Below are 18,307 nucleotides of genomic sequence, written 5' to 3' on the forward strand. Positions count from 1 at the left end.
TATTTGGGTGCTGCCACATTTGGTGCATAAATGTTTACAATTGTTAGGTCTTCTTGGTGGATAGACCCCTTGATTATGATATAATGCCCTTCTGCATCTCTTGACACAATCTTTATTTAAAAAAAATTTTTTTTTTAACGTTTATTTATTTTTGAGATAGAGAGAGACAGAGCATGAACGGGGGAGGGTCAGAGAGAGGGAGACACAGAATCCGAAACAGGCTCCAGGCTCTGAGCTGTCAGCACAGAGCCCGACGCGGGGCTCGAACTCACGGACCGTGAGATCATGACCTGAGCTGAAGTCAGACGCTCAACCGACTGAGCCACCCAGGCGCCCCACAATCTTTATTTTAAAGTCTACATAGCCTGGTATAAGTATGGCTACTCCAGCTTTCTTTTGTTGACCATTAGCATGATAGATGGTTCTCCATCCCCTTATTTTCAATCTGAAGGTATCTTTAGGTCTAAAGTGGCTCTCTTGTAAACAGCATATAGATGGATCTTGTTTTCTTATCCATTCTGTTACCTTATGTCTTTTGATTGGAGCATTGAGTCCATTGATGTTTAGAGTGAGTACTGAAAGATATGAATTTATTGCCATTATGATGCTTGTAGAGTTGGAGTTTCTGGTGGTGTTCTTTGGTCCTTTCTGATCTTTGTTGCTTTTGGTACTTATTTGTTTTTATATATATTTTTTCATCTTTTCTACCCTCAGAGAGTCCCCCTTAAAATTTCTTGCAGGGCTGGTTTAGTGGTCACAAATTCCTTTAATACTTGTTTGTCTGGGAAACTTTTCATCTCTCCTTCTATTTTGAATGACAGCCTTGCTGGATAAAGAATTTGTGATGGCATATTTTTCTGATTCAGCACACTGAATATATCCTGCCACTCCTTTCTGGCCTGCCAAGTTCTGTGGATAGGTCTGCCGCAAACCCGATCTGTCTTCCCTTGTATGTTAGGAACTTTTTTTCCCTTGCTGCTTTCATGATTCTCTCCTTGCCTGAGTATTTTGTGCATTTGACTATGATATGCCTAGTTGATGGTCGGTTTTTGTTGAATCTAATGCGGGTCCTCTGTGCTTCCTGGATTTTGGTGTCCATGTCTTTCCCCAGGTAAGAAAGTTTTCTGCATGATGTGCTCAATAACCCTTCTACCCCTATTTCTCTCTCTTCCTCTTCTGGGACCCCTATGATTCTCATGTCGTTCCTTTTTAATGAGTCACTGATTTCTCTGATTCTTAAATCGTGCTCTTTTGCATTAATCTCCCTCTTTTTTTCTGCTTCATTATTCTCTAAGTTTGTCCTCTATATCGCTGATTCTCTGTTCTGACTCATCCGTCCTTGCCACCGTGGCATCCATCCGTGATTGCAGCTCAGTTAAAGCATTTTTAATTTCATTCTGGCTATTTTTTACTTCTTTTATCTCTGCAGAAAGGGATTCTAATCTATTTGCGAGTCCAGCTAGTATTCTTATTATCATGATTGTAAATTCTGTTTCAGACATCTTGCTTGTATCTGTGTTGGTTAAATCCCTGGCTGTTGTTTCTTTGTGCTCTTTCTTTTGGGGTGAATTCCTTCATTCTGCCATTTTGAAGGCAGAAAAGGAATTAATGAGGTAGAAAAATTGAAATTAAAAACATTAAAATTAAAAAAATATTAAAATTAAAAATTAAAGACACACACACACAAATCGAATAGATGATGTTAGATCATAGGTGTGTTTTGGTCTGGGTGTTGAAAGTGGTTTGACAGATTAGAGAAAAAAAAGGGGGAGAAAAAAAAGGAAATCATTTGAGAATTTGAAAAAATGAATACACTGAAGTAGACTAAAATGATATGATGGGATTAAAATAGAATTTGAAAAAATATACACAAAAGTAAAGAATATAGTAGAAAAAAATTAAAAAAATATTTTTAATAAAAATTAAAAATAAATATGAATTTCTTATTTTCCTGTATTCAAGAAAAAAGAAAAGAAATGAAAAAGAGAAAAAAGATTTAAAAAAATAAAAACAAGAAATCGTTAAAAATTTGAAAAAGTGTATACACTGTAGGAGACTAAAATAAAATGATGGCAGTAAAATGGAATTTGAAAAAATTTACATAAAAGCAAAAAATATAGTAACAAAATTAAGGAAAAAGTATTTTTTAATAGAAATTGAAAGTAGAAATGAAGTTTTTCTATTTCTACATTCAAGAAAAAGAAAAGAAACGAAAAGCAGGCAAGGGAACAGCATGTACAAAGTCCTAAAGCAGGGGGAGGACAGAGTGGCCCAGGCTCTGAAATGACGGCAGCCACGTGACCCGGGGCTGGTGTCCCTTCACATCACTGGTTCTCAAACCCTCATTAGTAAAAGGGCAGAATCAGACTAGTTCGTGTCTGGGTCCCTTCCAAGAAAGGGGGTCAGTTTAAACATTAAGCAGGCTCATATGAGCTGTCATATCGTTACCTTATCCTCTGGGTGTCTGGGAGTCCCCTTGGTCACCAGCTGCTGGATTGGAACCCCAGAAGGGCAGCTCTGTACTGATTCTAGAGGCACAGCCAAGTTCACCCCTGAGCCCGGCCCAGGATTGGTTCTGTTGCTGCGCTTCATCCAGTCTGCTGAGGGTCTCGTTGTGGGTATGACCTACACGATTACATGATGGATTTTGCAAAATCCTGTTAGGATTATTTCCCATCCTTGCTCAGAGCCAGATGTTTGACCGAAAGGTAGAGAGGGCTGAAAGGAAAATCTCTGAAACAGGCCTCTGAAAGCAGCACAGGCTTGCAGGCTAGATCAGCCTGCTCTCCCAATGTCCTCGGCTGCTTGGTACCTTCCAGGCATACAGTAGGCCTTAACTGTGGAGTGGATGGTGTTAGACACCATTTCCTTAGAGGCTTCGTTCTACACATACTTCTCTTTAAGAGGTCATAATGAAACTCAATGTAGGATTAATATTTTGCTTTTTATCCACCCAATATTAATTCGTAAGTTTGTCTTCACACTGCTGAGAAACTCTTAAATGTCATTTAAGATGTTCAAGATCCCACTGGGTCATGTGTGGAACTGCTGAGTCACTATATTGTATGCCTGAAACTAATGAAACACTATGTTAACTGTACTGGAATTAAAATTAAAAACTTAAAAAAAAAAATGTTCAAGATCTGAAACGTTAAGACGTTCAAGTCTAAACTACCGAAGAGTTGAGGTCAGCTCCAGCGTCAGCTCGGTGTGGATGAACACGTCCCCTGTCGCCCACAGCCCGTGAGGAAGGGGTGGGTGTTTTCTCTCACGTTCCTCTCAGATGTGTGGCAAAGACTCTCAGGTTAATGTGGGGAGAGGCGCCAGGCACCTGCCAAGGCCCCGAGAAAGCCTGCCGTCCACGGGCACATCGTGCTGGGGTGTCCGAGGACCGGGAGATGGCGGTCAGAACGGAGAGTCCCTGAGTCTCCGCCATCCCGTGCCCCACACTTCCTCATGGGGTCTGCCCTGTCTCCGCTCTCCTTGGACCGTTTTTGCTCTCTCATGCCCTCTCCCCTTTTGGCCCCAGCCACGCGGCCTTCTTACCAGCCGGTGCTTTTCGCTGGGCCTCCGCTGAAACCCCTGAGAGGGGCCAGCTGGTGGGCCCGGCATCTCCTTTCCCTCAGGTGACCATCTGTGGTCCCAGCAGCCAGCGGGTGGGGTTGGGTACTTCGCTGTTGTCCCCTGAACACGGTGCACACGGGGGCTTGCAGAGAGCAGAGGGGCCTGACGCCCATCTGGGACCACGTGGCTTCCAGCTGGTGACCCAGCACCCCACTCACCTTGTCGCCCTCCCCACCAGGCGGGCCTTTCTGCTGGGCTGTCAGGTGCCCGATCTGGGCATGCTGTCTTGCTTACAGCAGCCCCTTCCCCTCTGGGCTGGGGGCTGGGGGCTGGCTGCTCCTGGGGCACTGCCGTGTGCTGTCCTCCGTGCTGGGGTGGGGTTTTGCAAAACCCACCGCTCCTTCTCCCTCTGTGGGTTTCAGTGTGTCCAGGGAATGCAGCCTCTGGCCGGCCTCTGGCATCCTCGTGGAAAGGCCTCTCCACTGGCAGCTTTCCCCCTGTGCCACCTCTGCCTGTCCACTTTCCAGACCTGGAGGCTTCATCTTGTCACTATTGGGGGACCCCGAGCTCCAGCTTATCTCCATTATCCTCATCAGACATGCATGTGTGAACTGTCTGCCAACTTTTTAGTTTACTGTGGTGACAAAGCTGCCAGGAGTCCCGGGAGCCTGTGACAGCCTCAGGGGCAGATGCGCCCTGGGTAGAAGTTGCATAGGAAGACAGATTATGCTCGGGTTGCAGAAGATCTGAGAGTCAGAATCGGGCAGAGTTGATCTGCTGCCCGATTGGAAGGCCAGGTGGCATCGTGTCCCTCTTGGCCTGACCCCCGTTTCCCTGGGAGGTGTGTGGGCCCGTGGTGCCGGGACTCACCTGTCAGGGAGGCCTTTCCCTGGCCTGCTCTGAGTGCATGCTGTCAGCATTTCTGCCCCAGACTCTTTTGCTTCTGCTCACTTCTGACTGTTCTCCCTTCCGATTGCCACCCTTCTACTTGAGCAAGGTTAACATGCTCTCATTCTGGCTGGGGAGCCATTTTGTGTCTTTAATGACAGCTTTGGACGCAGATGGTTCTACCCTTGGGAGACCTTTCCATCATCTTTGAAAGTGTTGGTGTTTATAGTGTCACTGCCTTTGGGGGCATTCAGAGGAAGACGGAGGGAGGCACGTGGAGGAGGAGGAGGAGTGTTTTTGGTGGCTAAATCTGGAGAGGGAGAAGGTGGCAGAGAAGGGGACTCTGGACAGAGAAGTATTGTCCTTCTGATTCTTGGACGAGGGGACTCTGTGGCTTAGGAGGCTGTGCTTTGGAGCTGGGGTTAGAGGCTCAGAGAAGGAAGACAGCAGCCAGGTCACATGGGACCAGGATGTGGGATTAGATGCAGTCATTGCTCTGAGCGTGTCTCTTACCTGCAACACAGTAAAGCACATTTACCATTTCTTTGAAGCTGCAAGGGAGAAGTCCCAGAGTCCTTTCAACTGAGAATACTAAACAGAGGTGAACGAAACACCCATTTCTACCCATTGCACACGTGAAAATGTTACTGCTGCTTTCATTGAGGGTCCTGGGGTTAGTGTTGGGTCTTAGCAACTTCAGAGTCAGTTTCTTCCTTCTTTCCTTCCTTCCTTCCTTCCTTCCTTCCTTCCTTCCTTCCTTCCTTCCTTCCTTCCTTAAGTTTATTTGTTTATGGGGGGGGCCACACAGGTGGGGGAGAGGCAGAGAGAGAGAGAATCCCAAGCAGGCTCTGTATTGTCAGTGCAGAGCCCGACGTGGGGCTTGAACTCATGAACTGTGAGATCATGATCTGAACCGAAATCAAGAGTCAGACGCTTAACTGACTGAGCCACCCAGGCGCGCCTCCCACCCCCCCCCCCCAGCCCCCTTGCCCAGGGTCTGTTTCTGAGGGCTTGTTTTTTCATTTGAAACCTTGGGTCCTCAAACCTTCATTTACCCGGTTCTTCAACTTCTTGTCCTGCATTGGGTCTTGGGGGTTGCTTGTTGAGGTCGAGGCTCTGTTCTAGCGCCGCTTTGATCTGAGATGGTTGATCTGGGAAATTGGCTTCCAGAGGGTAGTGTTAGTGTTGGGAATGTCAGGACTCTGTGGTGCCCCCGGACCTGCACTGTGTGTGGTCCCCACACCACTCGTGAGGGTCGTGTGCCACTCAGGGGTCATGATTTTCTTTATGCAACAGTGGGTGTCCCGCTCTATACCAGCACTGTGCTGGGCTCTGGGGGGATCCAGAGGTGAGCCCTCCCCACCCCCAGAATTTTGCATGCAAGGAGGGGACAAGGGACATCAACAGCTCTCCCTGCTTCTTTCCGGGCCCCACCCTGGCATTCTTCTTATAACAACTGGAGTGATGTCTTAGAATATAAATCAGATTGCATCATTCCCCTGCTCCAAACCCTTCTAGTGCACTGAGGATAAAATCAAGAACCCTCACTGTGGCCACCGAGGCCCCAGCTTGCCCCACAGCCTGATCCCCTCCTGATGCCCCAGCCACACCAGCCAGCTTCTCCTTCCTTGAACTGAGCCCACAGCCATCTCTCTCCTCCCACCTCCTGCAGCCTGTGTGCATCCTTCAGGTGGCAGCCCAAGTGTCACGTACAGAGGGCTCTTCCATCCCCTCCCCAGGCAAGCTGGGCCTCCTGTTCACACTGCCATAAAGCTCGTGTGTCCCCATGCCCTGATGTCAGCTTGGAACTATGTATTTGTGGAATTACATGGCGATCCCCATCCCCCTGCTAGTCTTTGAGGTCCTTGAGGGCCGGGCCGTGTCTGCCCTGGTTCCAGTGTGACACTGACCCTGACCAGAGCCAGGCCCACAGTATGGACTCAGGAAGCCTGTGCTGAGTGAGTGAGCAGTGGGTGGACCAAGTATGTGGGGGTGGGGCATGCCAACGGGAGTGGACACCTGGCAGTTGGAAAAATGATATCCAGGTGGGGACAGGACATAGAGGAATAGGGCAGGGAGTTCAAGGATGCATAGAGAGAGAGGCATGTAGCCCACATCAGCTGTGTGAGAGATCACAAAGGGGGAAAGGGCTTAGCTCTGGCTCTGGACAGAGTGAGGTTCAGACACTCACACATCAGCTTGTGATCTTGGATAGGTCATTGAACACTTCCAGGGCCATCTCCTTATCTGTAAAATTAAGATAATAGTAGCGTGCGCCTCCAAGGGCACCTTGAGGGTGAGTGAGGCAGCCTGAGTGGCTATGCTCATGCTCCTGTGCTGTGGTGGGAAATCGCTGGGCTGAGTAGGCATGGTGTCTGGAATGCTGGAGGGTGATGTGGGCCTTTACTCCGGCCATGGATTTCCGCTGTGTATGTTGGAATCCCCATTTTTGGTTCGGGGGTGGGGGGAATCTGATAGCTTTGAGTGGGTTGGACTAGCAGGGGTGAGGCAGAACCGTGGGGGCTCCTGCAGGAGACCCCTGGAAGGTATTGAGCCTCAGCACCAGGATGGCAGTGGAGAGGACTGTGGACAAGGAGTGGGTGATAATGAGGTGGAACTGGCAGGTCTGGGGCTCCCCAAGCTCCATGATGGAGGGAGGAGGGTGCCTCACTCTAAGGGGAGATGGCCCAGTGGAGAGGGTGACACAAGGGAGCAGTTTTGACATCACAATCAGTTGGTAGGCCCTGCAGGGTGGCCCGGTAGAGCTTTCAGGCAGGCAGCTAGCACCGTGGGACAAGGGTTCTGGATTGAGGTCTCAGCCAGAGCTGCATGCTTGGGACTTGTCCTCTTTACACAGCTGGGGGCTGGGGTCAAAACCCTGTTGGATTTGGATTTGCCAAGGGGGACGGAGGCCTCTGAGCTGCGGTCCAGAGGCACTGTCACAAAGGAAGCAGAAAAGATGAAGGTGGGGGGTGGGGGATGATGATGGCTGTGGCGATGGTGGTGGGAACCTGTGGTAGGCAGGCTGGGCTGTGGGGTGACATTTCCCCTTCAAACTTCTTTTAAGAAGCAGGAGCGAGTGGAATAGCTTGATGGGGATGGCAGGGTAGAAGAAAAGGTGACAAAACGTTTTCTCATTAGGATTACCCACATGCAACCCCTGTAAGAACTGGGGAAATCTCCAGCAGGATGAAACTCTGGCCAAAATAGGAGGAAAGACAGGGAGGAGGCTGCGTAGCTTAGAGCAACGAGATGTGCTCCCTTCCGCCTCTGCCCCGTCCCCACATCCGTGCCTGGTTCTACCGTGGGTGTCGACAAACCAGAAGTTTCTCCACTGAGCAAGTGTCAACCACGGTTGACTCCGACCTTAATGTCACCATCCAGCCCAAGGGGCCCTGGATTTGCACTTTTTTTCTGAAAAGAGACTTGAACAGCAGCAAATACATTTATGAAAGTCTTTAGTGCCTCTGGAGATTATTTGTGGCCTCGCTTGTTCTGAATGCCTTTCCCCCACACCACTCTGTGTAGGGAGGTGGCTTTTTAGAAGGCAGCAGGGCCTGGATTTTGATGCACTGTCAGTGATGGGACTGTGCTGCCCCTTTGTGTCTGTCATAAGCCACTACAGTGAGAGCAGTTTTGTCTAACAGAAAGCTGATTATTATTGCCTGATCCTGAGGCTGGCTCTGAATATGGACTTCACGCATAATTCCAGACGGCTCAAGGTCAAAAAGGTTAAGTGGGAGGTTGGGGCCTCGTATCAGTGACTGGTGCCAAATCTGAGATGCTGGCCAAAAGAACGAAAGAAGTAGCAGATTAAAATCCGGCGTGCAGGCCAGGAAACCTTTGTAAGTCGACTGATGTAGAGAGGAGCCAGTGTCCGCAACGTGTCCTTGCCGCATGGAGAAAATGAAATGAAAACAGACTGCTGACTTCCTTTCTGCCACTGCTCTCTGTGCACAGAGGACCCCCTCGGAAGCCTGGAGAACAGGACAGGACTGGAGGACCACGTTCTCCTGGAGCCTGGGCTCGGGTACAGGTCAGTATTCAGAAACCAAATTGCCTTTGGGATTGAGTTGTCCTGTTCGCGGCTGTGCCTTTTATTCTTTTTTGAAGGTAGGAGTGCACCTCCCAGGATTCAAGGTCAAGGCCTTATTTCACATTAATATTCAGGTTTAGAATGGGAAGTTGCCAAGGGCGTCAGAGTGTGAGGAACAGTGTTTTACCAAACTTCATTTGTGTACCTCCTTGACTTTTTATGATTTAGGGGCCATACCTGGGTACCTGTTCTAACATCATTTACTGGATTTTAACATTTGGTCACAATATTATGCAAGTTTAATATTACGTAATACTTGAGCCACTTAGCTCTCACGTGTTTGAGAAGTGCTTCAACCAGAATAGAGTAGTAAGCACCGTGTCAGTTTTCTGATGTTCAAATAAAAGTATCTCAAAGGGAAACGGAGTTGCTCAAAGTCATTGGATGTTTGGTAGCAGAACTCAGATGGACACTAAAGTCTCCCTAATGCCACCACGATCCTTGTGGTTCTTAGAGTTGTTTCTTTTTCTCTCTTCACGGTTTTAATTTAGTGCAAACTTGAGAGAGTAGGGGTAGATCACATCTGCATTTTCAACCTCAGCCCCAGGGTGGGAGTCACTGATCACCTCAAACCATGCTTGGTTTTACTGTCTCTCCCTAAGTCAACGGAGCTCTGCTCTGTGACAGTGACACCACCTGTCGGTTCCTGTACAGTTTGTACATTGTCAGGATGGGTGTCACCAGGTCCATATAGGGTGCAGAGTCCTTTTTGCTGTTTATTAAAAAAAAAATTAATGTTGTATTTGTTTTTGAGAGAAAGAAAGAGACACAGCATGAGTATGGGAGGGCAGAGAGAGAGAGCGGGGGACACAGAATCCGAAGCAGGCTCCAGGCTCCGAGCTATCAGCACAGAGCCCAACACGGGTCTTGAACCCACAAACTATGAGATCATGACCTGAACTGAAGTTGGACATATAACCGACTGAGCCACCCAGGCGCCCTTGCTGTTTGTTTTAGAAGAATACTGACTATTGATTTTGGGAACACAAATCAGCGTCAGCGAGTAAGCAGATTTGCAAATAGGGAGTCCGTGAATGAAGAGGGCTGACTGCGGTTTTGAAGGGCTGCCTCCTGTGCCTTCTGGTGGTTGCTCCTGAAAACACTGAGTACCTGCTAGTTCTTGGAAGGGTGAGGTTGTATATTTTGAGTGGCCGAGTGTAACTTCCTTCTGTTTGCTTTTTCCCAGTGTGGAAGCTGGTCCTCCTGGCCAGGGAGACCTCTGAGCAGCATGCTACCTTCCTCCTCGGTGCCAGAGTTGATGACAATTAGTAAGTTGCTGAGTCTCCTCCGCCAATGCCGGGTGACTCTCGGACCTGCACATCAGTGGGGTACTGTTGTGCTTGCTCCTGTGTGAGTGTGGACTTTGTGAGATGTGGGGTGAAGTCAGGTGTGTGTGTCCGTGGTCTGAATGTGCTGTGCAGTTCTTAGCTTCCTGAGCTGTGGTTAATGATGTGATGTTTGGGCGTGTGCTCACTCTAAAGGACACGCTTCAGAGCTGGAGCGGCACTGAGTTTTGAGGGGTTTGGGGATTTGCCCCCCGTACGATTGTCAACCACAGAGGAACTGTGCTAATTGGGTAGCTCTGGAGGAGTCCTATTTGTAAATAGGAAAGAGCATGTCTGTTAAGTATGAAGGTTGTTAAAGATCAGGTTCAAACAGTTTCGAACCTTAGCCCTGGGAAGAAAGTATTAGAGATACAACAAGATTAGGTTTGTGTGGCTTTATACAGTAAAGAGTAAGCCAACCGTAGCTTAAGGAGGTAGAAATTCATCTGTCTTTCCAGAAGTAGGCAGGCTGGGGCTGGTATGTGGCTCCCTGTTCGTCAGAGACCGGAACTCCCTCCATCTTGTCTCATAGTCCAAAATGGCTATTTTATCTCCAGCCATCCCAGTCTCATCCCAGGTAGCAGAAAAGAAGAGGGAGCAAAGGAGAGAATTCCTCCATTTCCATAGGTAGGATTCAACTTTTTCCTCTAGCCACTGACTGAAATTTACATTTCCTTCCATTATGAAAGTACCAGCAAACCATAGAAACCGTAGTCATGTTAGCAGAATGGGTGACTTTATCGCCGATAGAAGTCATAGGCCCTGTGAGAGCTGCAACATGAAAAAAAAAAAATCTCAGAATATTGTTTCTGCTGGAAAATAGGGTGGTTTTTTTTTTTTTTTTTTTTTTTAATTTTTTTTTTCAACGTTTTTTTATTCATTTTTGGGACAGAGAGAGACAGAGCATGAACGGGGGAGGGGCAGAGAGAGAGGGAGACACAGAATCGGAAACAGGCTCCAGGCTCCGAGGCATCAGCCCAGAGCCGACGCGGGGCTCGAACTCACGGAGCGCGAGATCGTGACCTGGCTGAAGTCGGACGCTCAACCGACTGCGCCACCCAGGCGCCCCTGGGTGGTTTTTTTTTAATGTGATGATAAAGAATTCTATGTATTTATTATGTCACTTTTATTTTTTACATTTTGATAATGCTATTTCTGTATAATCTGTTCCTTTGAAGTCTTGTGTGTTTTATTTTATGTGTTTTAAAATCTTTTTCTGAGAAGAGGTCCATGGGCTTCACCAGACTGCAGAACGGGTCCATGGTACCAAAAAGGTGATGCCCGCTCCCAGCTGTAAGGACCCTTCCTAGAAGTGCACACAGTGTCCCATTGGCATGGCCAACATCAGTCCCATGGCCTCCTCTGCTGCTATGGAGACAGTGCTCCCCACCCCTCCCATTAGGGTTTTCATTGCTTAGGGCGGCGATGCCCACCCTCCTGCCCCCATTAGGGTTTTCATTGCTAAAGAAGGAAGAGCGGGGTCTGGGAGACATCCAGCACTGCCAAGTCAGAGATGAAGAAGGAAATGAGCAAACTCTCTAAGGTTGGTTGGTGGGAATGACCAGTCTCACTCTGTTCAGTGAAAATGTGCAGTTCATTATGGCACTTCTCAGGCTTGAGTTCAGCTGGGCGGATAGTTATAGATCTATACATGTGGGGCACATGGGCTGGGAGAATAGTAAAGTCTCTGGCTTTCAAATTTCAGTTCTTTATTTACCACTATACTAGTATTTACCCTGTAATTTTTTTTTAATTGGGTGCACTTAGGAAAAGATGAGTGCCTTTATTTAAAAAGGGAAATTTCTGGGGCGCCTGGGTGGCTCAGTCAGTTAAGTGTCTGACTTCGGCTCAGGTCATGATCTCTCATTTCTTGCAGGTTTGAGCCCGTCATCAGGCTCTGTGCTGACAGCTCAGAGCCTGGAGCCTGCTTCGGAGTCTGTGTCTCCCTCTCTCTCTGCCCCTCCCCCACTTGTGCTCTGTCTGTCTCTGTCTCTCAAAAATAAATAAATGTAAAAATTAAAAAAATACCAATAATAATACCATATAATAACCATGATTATAGTAAATGGAGAGTCACTATTCGTTGACTTAAATAGCAATTAACTGAAAATAAAGACAGCAGAAAGGAACCAATGTTAAGTTGGCCTGCATGTCATTGCCTGTCCCAGCTTCTGTCTGAGACCCCCTCCCGTTGTTAAAAAGAGAGGTGAGTGAGTGAGCAGCAGAAGGAGAGTGTTGGGAATATCCTAGTGCTAAACTCAGATCTTTTTCCTGGAAGTAACCAGAAGGATTGAGAAGGGAGAGAAGGCGCCTTCTCAGAGTCCCCGTGACCTCATGCCTTGTCTTTCTGCATCTGCAGTGCTCTCTGTTTGTGTGGCTCACACCTCATGTAGAGCGACGAGACTTCACTCTGGCCCTGAGGCGTGTCCATTCCAAAGAGTGTACGTTTGCTTTGCAAAGAACAGCGACCTCGAGATCGCGGACACAAATACCGGGCTTCATAGGCCTCTTGCTGTGGGCGCTTTATTGGGGTGCAGGCATCTCCATGCACCCCAGCAGCTATTGAGCACTGTGCTTCAAGGGGGTTTCCTGTTTCCCGGGATGAAGTCCCTCCATCACCGCTGACCCCAGGCTGCGTTGCCGGCTGGCCCGTGGGTCTCCCTCAGCCACTTTGTGCTAGAGGAAGTAGGTGGCCCTGCGTGTGCACTGGCACTAAGGTTGTCCATATGAACACACTGGAGTTGCACCGATGGCTGAGGTTTAGGCTGTTTTCCTTGTTTTTACTCATACAGTTTTCCAGAAATGTAAATCTAGTTTATTATTTGGGATCTTTGGCAAGTAGGGACTTACCTAGAGTTTATAACTCGAATCTTGGAGGAGATATGTCACCACACCCGCATCTGGACCCTTGGTACTTTGTGGGGGGTGAACGTGTGCTTCCTGGGGTAGGGGGTGGGGGCTCTGTTTGCTGAGGTGGCGTCAAATTTCAATGAGCCTTCTGGATGCAGCACTGGGTTGCCTGTGTGTGTTCCAGATGAGAGATCAGGATTCTTGGAAATATTGGATAGAAGGTGGATTTGCCTTATGTCCCCCTCATCCTGCCTCTGGCATCGTGTCATCATAGAAAAATGAGAAGCGCGAGCCTGTCCAGGTGTCCAGGGTGTCAGCTAGGTGCCAGCCGGGGTGGTCCTAACAAAGCACCACAGGCTGGGCGGCCTGAAAACAAACTTCTCTCTTGCAGTTCAAGAGGATGGGAGTCCAGGTGACTGTGATGGCTGCTGGCGAGCCACTGTCCTTGCCTTGCAGATAGCCTTTTCCATCTGTCTATGCATCCCTGGTGTCTCTTCCTCTGCTGATATGGACGCCAGTCCTGCTGAATTAGCGCCCACCCTTAGGACCCCATTTAACCTTAATTACCTCCTTAAAGGCCCTACGTCCAAATATAGTCCCATTGAAAGTTAGGACTTCACATATGAATTCTGGCTGGGGGCGGCGGGGGTCCGGGGGGAACACCTGCAGTCCTGGGGAGTCCCAAGAACGGTGTTCCAGGAGCTGTCCATCTCCAGTTCAAAGATTGCATCCCAGCATGTGAAGCACACATGACTCCACTCAGGGGAGATGCCTGACCCCCGAAAACCCTGAAGAGCCTGGCCGAGGGGCCCCAGCTCCGCTCTGTGAAGCAGGGAGCGTTTTCCTCACATCCTGCCAAGTGGCTTCCCCGCTTCTTTTCCTGGTCGGTATAGGCGGCTGTCTGGACACGGTGATGGAACTGGAGTACTTACTCCTCGGTCAGGCCCCCTGCCAAGCAGCCTTCCCCTCTTGGATGCCTCTGAAATGGCAGAGGGTTTTGTCCTGGGCTTTTTGGCTTTTTGGCTTGTTGCTATTAAGTGCCCAAGAGAAGATGCTGTGTCCAGGCCCACGTTACTGCCCTTTCTGCAGGCCCTTTGGCACTTAAGAGCACACATGGGCTTCTTAGGAGGAATTAATTAGTTAGCAAAGTAGTAAACGCAGTCCGGAGTGCACCAAAACACAGGCAGTTCTGTCTAGGCATTTCCATTTCTGCAGCTACATTTGTGTTTGTTTGGGTTTGGGGCGCGCAGGGCTGCACAGGGTGGGAACCGCTGCCTGCCTGTTGCTTTGGTGGGCGACGTGCTGTCCTCGCCAGGAGGGCACACTCTGAAACCAGGCTGCCCAGTTCCCCAGGCTCTCCTGGGCGGTCTCGAACCTCTTGGGGTCTGTCATCCAAACCCAGGGATGCCACGAACACCCATCATTTGCTAAGAGTATCTGGGTCAGAGCTGACAGTCGGTAAATAGCAGCTGTTATCACTGAGCCTATTTGTGTTCTGTTTTCGTAACATTATTCCCTGGGCCTTTTCCCCCTCTTCATCTCCCTGATTATCCTGCTGAATGGCTGTAATATTCTGGTTTACTGGATTGTTTGGGTGGGAGGAGTGCACCAGCCAGGTATTTTTGTTTGTTGTTTCTGCACTGAGGTTCTTCACACATTAAAAAAAAAAAAATTTAATGTTTATTTTATTTTTGAGAGAGATACAGAGTGCTAGCAGGGGAGGCTCGGAGAGAGAGGGAGACACAGGATCTCAAGCAGGCTCCAGATTCCAAGCTGTCAGCACACAGCCCGACGTGGGGCTCAAACCCACGAACCGTGAGATCATGACCTGAGCCGAAGTCGGATGCCTAGGCCACTGAGCCACCTAGGCGCCCTGAGTTTCTTCACTCGTTGTTAGGAAAGAATGAGAAGTACCAGGCTTATAGTAAATGATTTTTTTCTGCTTACGTGTTCCTTTGTGGTACGTTTCTTTGTGGGATGTGTCATGAGTGGGCCACAGGTGAGTCCCCTACTTATGGGCTTGTTACCAGTAGTCATTTTGTGTCCTCAGTTACCACATTGCCAGTAGGTAACAGCTGGTGACAGCCGCCGGTTGCTTGACGCTTCACTGGCCGTACTTGGGAATAGTTTAATGCATCTGCTACTTTAAGAGCTGGAAAAATGGGACTTTGAGGTTGGGTGGCTGTGCATTCCTCGGAGGGGCAGCCCCTCTCCATGCTTTTGTATGACATTTGTAACCCCCCACCTCACTTTTTGTTTCTTTCCTTTGTTTTGGGGTCTCTGGTCCTCCCATTGGCTGTTCTGCCTGATTCGGAGAAGGATTGGGGAGGGGGCACAGAGCACTGTTTGCTGTTCATGGCGCTGGCCGTGTGGCTCAGGGAGGAGGCCAAAGAACACGCTGACAGCCCCCACCTCCCCGTGCTAACCTTGGCTTGTAAGTCAGTGAGCAAGGAGCCAAAAGCCTGCCCCGAGGAATTGCCAGCCAGAGGGAAGATGGACAGTGGCGACATTAACAGACACATGAACTTGGCTTGCAAATCTCCAAGTGCTGGAAAGGGGCCTGTTTTAGGGTGTGTTATTAAGAGAAATTGGTCTCAGGTGACGGCAGAGCTGAGGCCTTCAGGGTGAGGGGACTGTGGAGCTTTGCTGGCCGGCGGTGATGCCGAAAGTTTGGCTGGGCAGCGGGGAGAGGGGAGGCCCGAGCCAAAGATGCTGGAGACAGCCCTCAGTTTGATTTTATCTCAAGAGCGGTGGGAAGCCGGTACAGGGTCTTAAGCAGAGTGATGTGACTGTTCCTGCTTGCTCTTGCCAACGGCAGGTTGGAAAGCTTGTCTGCTACCTAAGGCATCCTCAGTAGTACGCCCTCCAGTCCTCCCTATAAGTCCCTGATGGCCCTTTCTTGCTTGGTGGTTCATGAAGGGCCTCCCCTGTGCCTCGCAGGGTGGGGACTCCTGAGTTGACGTCCGTGTCCCCACTCTTTCAAGCTGCCAGAAATCCACAGTTGGTGCCCTGAGTGCTGCGCACTGACACCCATAACACAGTGGTGTGCTAAGTGCTGCCAGAGCGCTGGGGGGGGGGGGGGGGGGGTGCGACCCAGAACCACCATCCTGGGGTCTGGCCCCCGCTCCAGTGCTTCCTTGGCCAGGCTTCCCTTTCTCTTTCTTTTTTTCTCCCCCCAGACTCCCTGGGGCCCACTTTCTCACGTGTAAAATGAAGACACTTAAACTGGCTTCTTAGAGCCATTCTGAGGGTTAAATGCACTGACATAGGATGGCAGGAAACCCGAGTGCTGAACCAGGCATCATATGGGATGGGCAGCCCGTCGAATGCTTGTGAGCCTCCACACGTGGTGAGTGTTGCCGTTCTGGGTTCCCGAGTCTGGTCATCACCTGGCAGGGCTTGGGGACCGGGTCAAGACGGAGGACGGTGAGAGAATCACCATGAGTGTCCAGCATCATCTCATGATGTTGGGGAGGCATCGCTGGAGGGATGTCAGTTCTTTCTGGAATTATTTCTGGCGACCCTCTGTGGGGGTCAGTTGGGAGCCCATTCATTAGCCCCAACGGTTCAAGCTCTGAACCCTAGTTAGAGCCCAAACCTGTAGAGTTGTGAGCCTGGTCCCTGCCAGTTCCCTCCTAGTTCTTTCCAGGTGACCTCAGCCACTCTGGCTTCAGATAGCAGATCCATCCCTGAGTTCAGACTGGTCTCTGGGGCAACTTCCTTTGAGGAGTGCCTGGGAGAGGTTCATAGTATGCTGTCTCCTCCCTTGTTTTGCCTCCTGTGACCCAGACTCTATTTACATTATTGCCTAATTGTCACAGCATCCCTGCAGGCGGGCCTCTTGGCCTCTGTTGGTAGTTGAAGCAATAGGCCGAGAGATGCCGCTGGAGGCCTGAGTGCCAGGATGTGGTGGGGCCGGGATTTCCTCTCTCCCTCCTTGCTGCTCCTGGAATCCCACGGCTTCTGGAATGCTCTGCCCTCAGAGGAAAGCATCTGGTCTGCTGAGATGTTCCCCCTCAAAGAGGCTTCCCTCCCCGACCACTGGTCTGGAAGAGCTTTTCCCGCACCACCCGTGCTGTTCTTTCAGTCCGCTGATTCCAGGTTTTCGAAACCTTCCCGATCTGAAACCTGAATATACTGTTCATTGGCTTTGCATGTCTCCATGGGGATGTGAGCTCCTTGAAGGCAGACGCTTTGCCTGCTCACTCACGGCCCGCATCCCAGTGCCTAAAATCCTGCCTGGCTGGGCGTTGTGGCTCAGGAGACCTTAGTGGAGTGGATGAAGGAATGGACTGGTGTTTATTTGAGTTCTAACAAGCCTGAAAACTTTCGAAAGAGTTCTGCAGGAATGACCAGAAAGCCAGTCCCCCTGTCACTCCTGCATCTCTAGCTTGGTCTTGCAGCATGAGCCCAGGACTGTGAGCTAGTTACACACGGGGGCGAGTGATACCCCCTGCCCCCATCAGGGAGGAGACAGCTGGTGGTATAGAGGGAGCACTACCTTGAGAATCAGGAAACCTTGGTTCTGATACTGACTCTGATAGTAGTGGGTCCCTTGATCTCTCTGTGCCTCAGTTTGCCCAGCTTTGACATGGAGGAGACTGCACTCCAAGATTCCTTGTCCTTCTCACCATCTTATTCTGGGAAGGGAGTCATGATCCTGTGTTCTTCTTTGCAGCCGTGAAAGCCAAGTTGTGGCAGTCTGGATGTTTCTAGTATCTTGTCTGGTTGGGCTTGTTGCTCTGCGGTCAAAGGTAGGCCTCGTCATTCTCCCCGTGCCGACTGTCTCCTTTGCAAGTGTGCTGACCACCGAGCTGACTTTGCATGACCTTTGGCTAGGTACGCTAGCAAGCACAAACACACTGACCTTGATATTTGGCCCGTAGCTTTTTCTACTCTAGGCCAGGTATTGGCCAATGTAGGAGGCATGGCCATTTGGAAAGAGGCAGGGTGATATTTGCGTGAGTGCCCGGATGCCTGTGGACTGCTTTGAGAAGACGCTGTCTTACAGAGTTGGTAGAAGGTGAATTAACCTTTGTGAGAGGCAAATGTCACCTTTAGGTTTTAATTCTGAGTGACCAGCAGCCCCTTTTACGTGGTCACTACCAAGTTTCTATCACCAGTGCTGCTGGAAGCTTAGACATATAAATCCGTTCTGTACTTTATGCATCCTTTATTTTTATAGTGTTCCGGTGTGGGTGGTTGCAGATGAATTGAGTTGAGAAGGCAGCCTTTTGGGGTGGAAAGAACACTGGGGCCAAGCTGACCACAGTGCTGCTGTTGGAGAGCTGTGTGACCTTGGGCAAATGCTTTACCTTTTCTGAACTAGTTTCCCAATGCCCCAAAAGAAGTGAAATACCACCTGCTTACAGGATTCTGAATAAGCTGTATGAAACGTGTAGCATGGAGTCTGGAGTATATTATGTCTGATGTTTCACCGGAAGCCTGTGGATAGTTTCACAGACTGCAGAAGCCCTTGCCACTGTGTGCAAAATTGTATTTGTGGGTTTGTGCTCCTAAGTGGATTCTTCCTGGGGAGAATTCTTTTGCTTTCGTTATTCTCCTTCAAAGAGCTCCGGACCTT

General features: G+C 49.5%; 1 protein-coding gene across 3 annotated transcripts in view; it reads left to right on the forward strand.

Annotated features, from left to right (window-relative positions):
• The first annotated feature begins 1,046 nt into the window (after positions 1–1,046).
• The window catches only part of LOC147571718 (uncharacterized), an 80,363-nt gene continuing 63,102 nt past the window's right edge, over positions 1,047–18,307 (forward strand). For all 3 annotated transcript variants that reach the window (XR_015247114.1, XR_015247115.1, XM_086696128.1), the window contains exons 1-3: positions 1,047–1,111; positions 8,413–8,488; positions 9,735–9,848. Coding sequence is in view for 1 of the 3 variants with exons in the window: in XM_086696128.1 (XP_086552254.1) it covers positions 1,062–1,111; positions 8,413–8,488; positions 9,735–9,848 (240 nt within the window). In the remaining 2 variants the exon portion in view is untranslated. The remainder of the gene's footprint in view (positions 1,112–8,412; positions 8,489–9,734; positions 9,849–18,307) is intronic.

Source organism: Puma concolor, unplaced genomic scaffold (genome assembly GCF_028749965.1).
Source record: "Puma concolor isolate L17-30 unplaced genomic scaffold, mPumCon1.1.hap2 unalloc_scaffold_11, whole genome shotgun sequence".
NCBI classification, from domain to species: domain Eukaryota; kingdom Metazoa; phylum Chordata; class Mammalia; order Carnivora; family Felidae; genus Puma; species Puma concolor.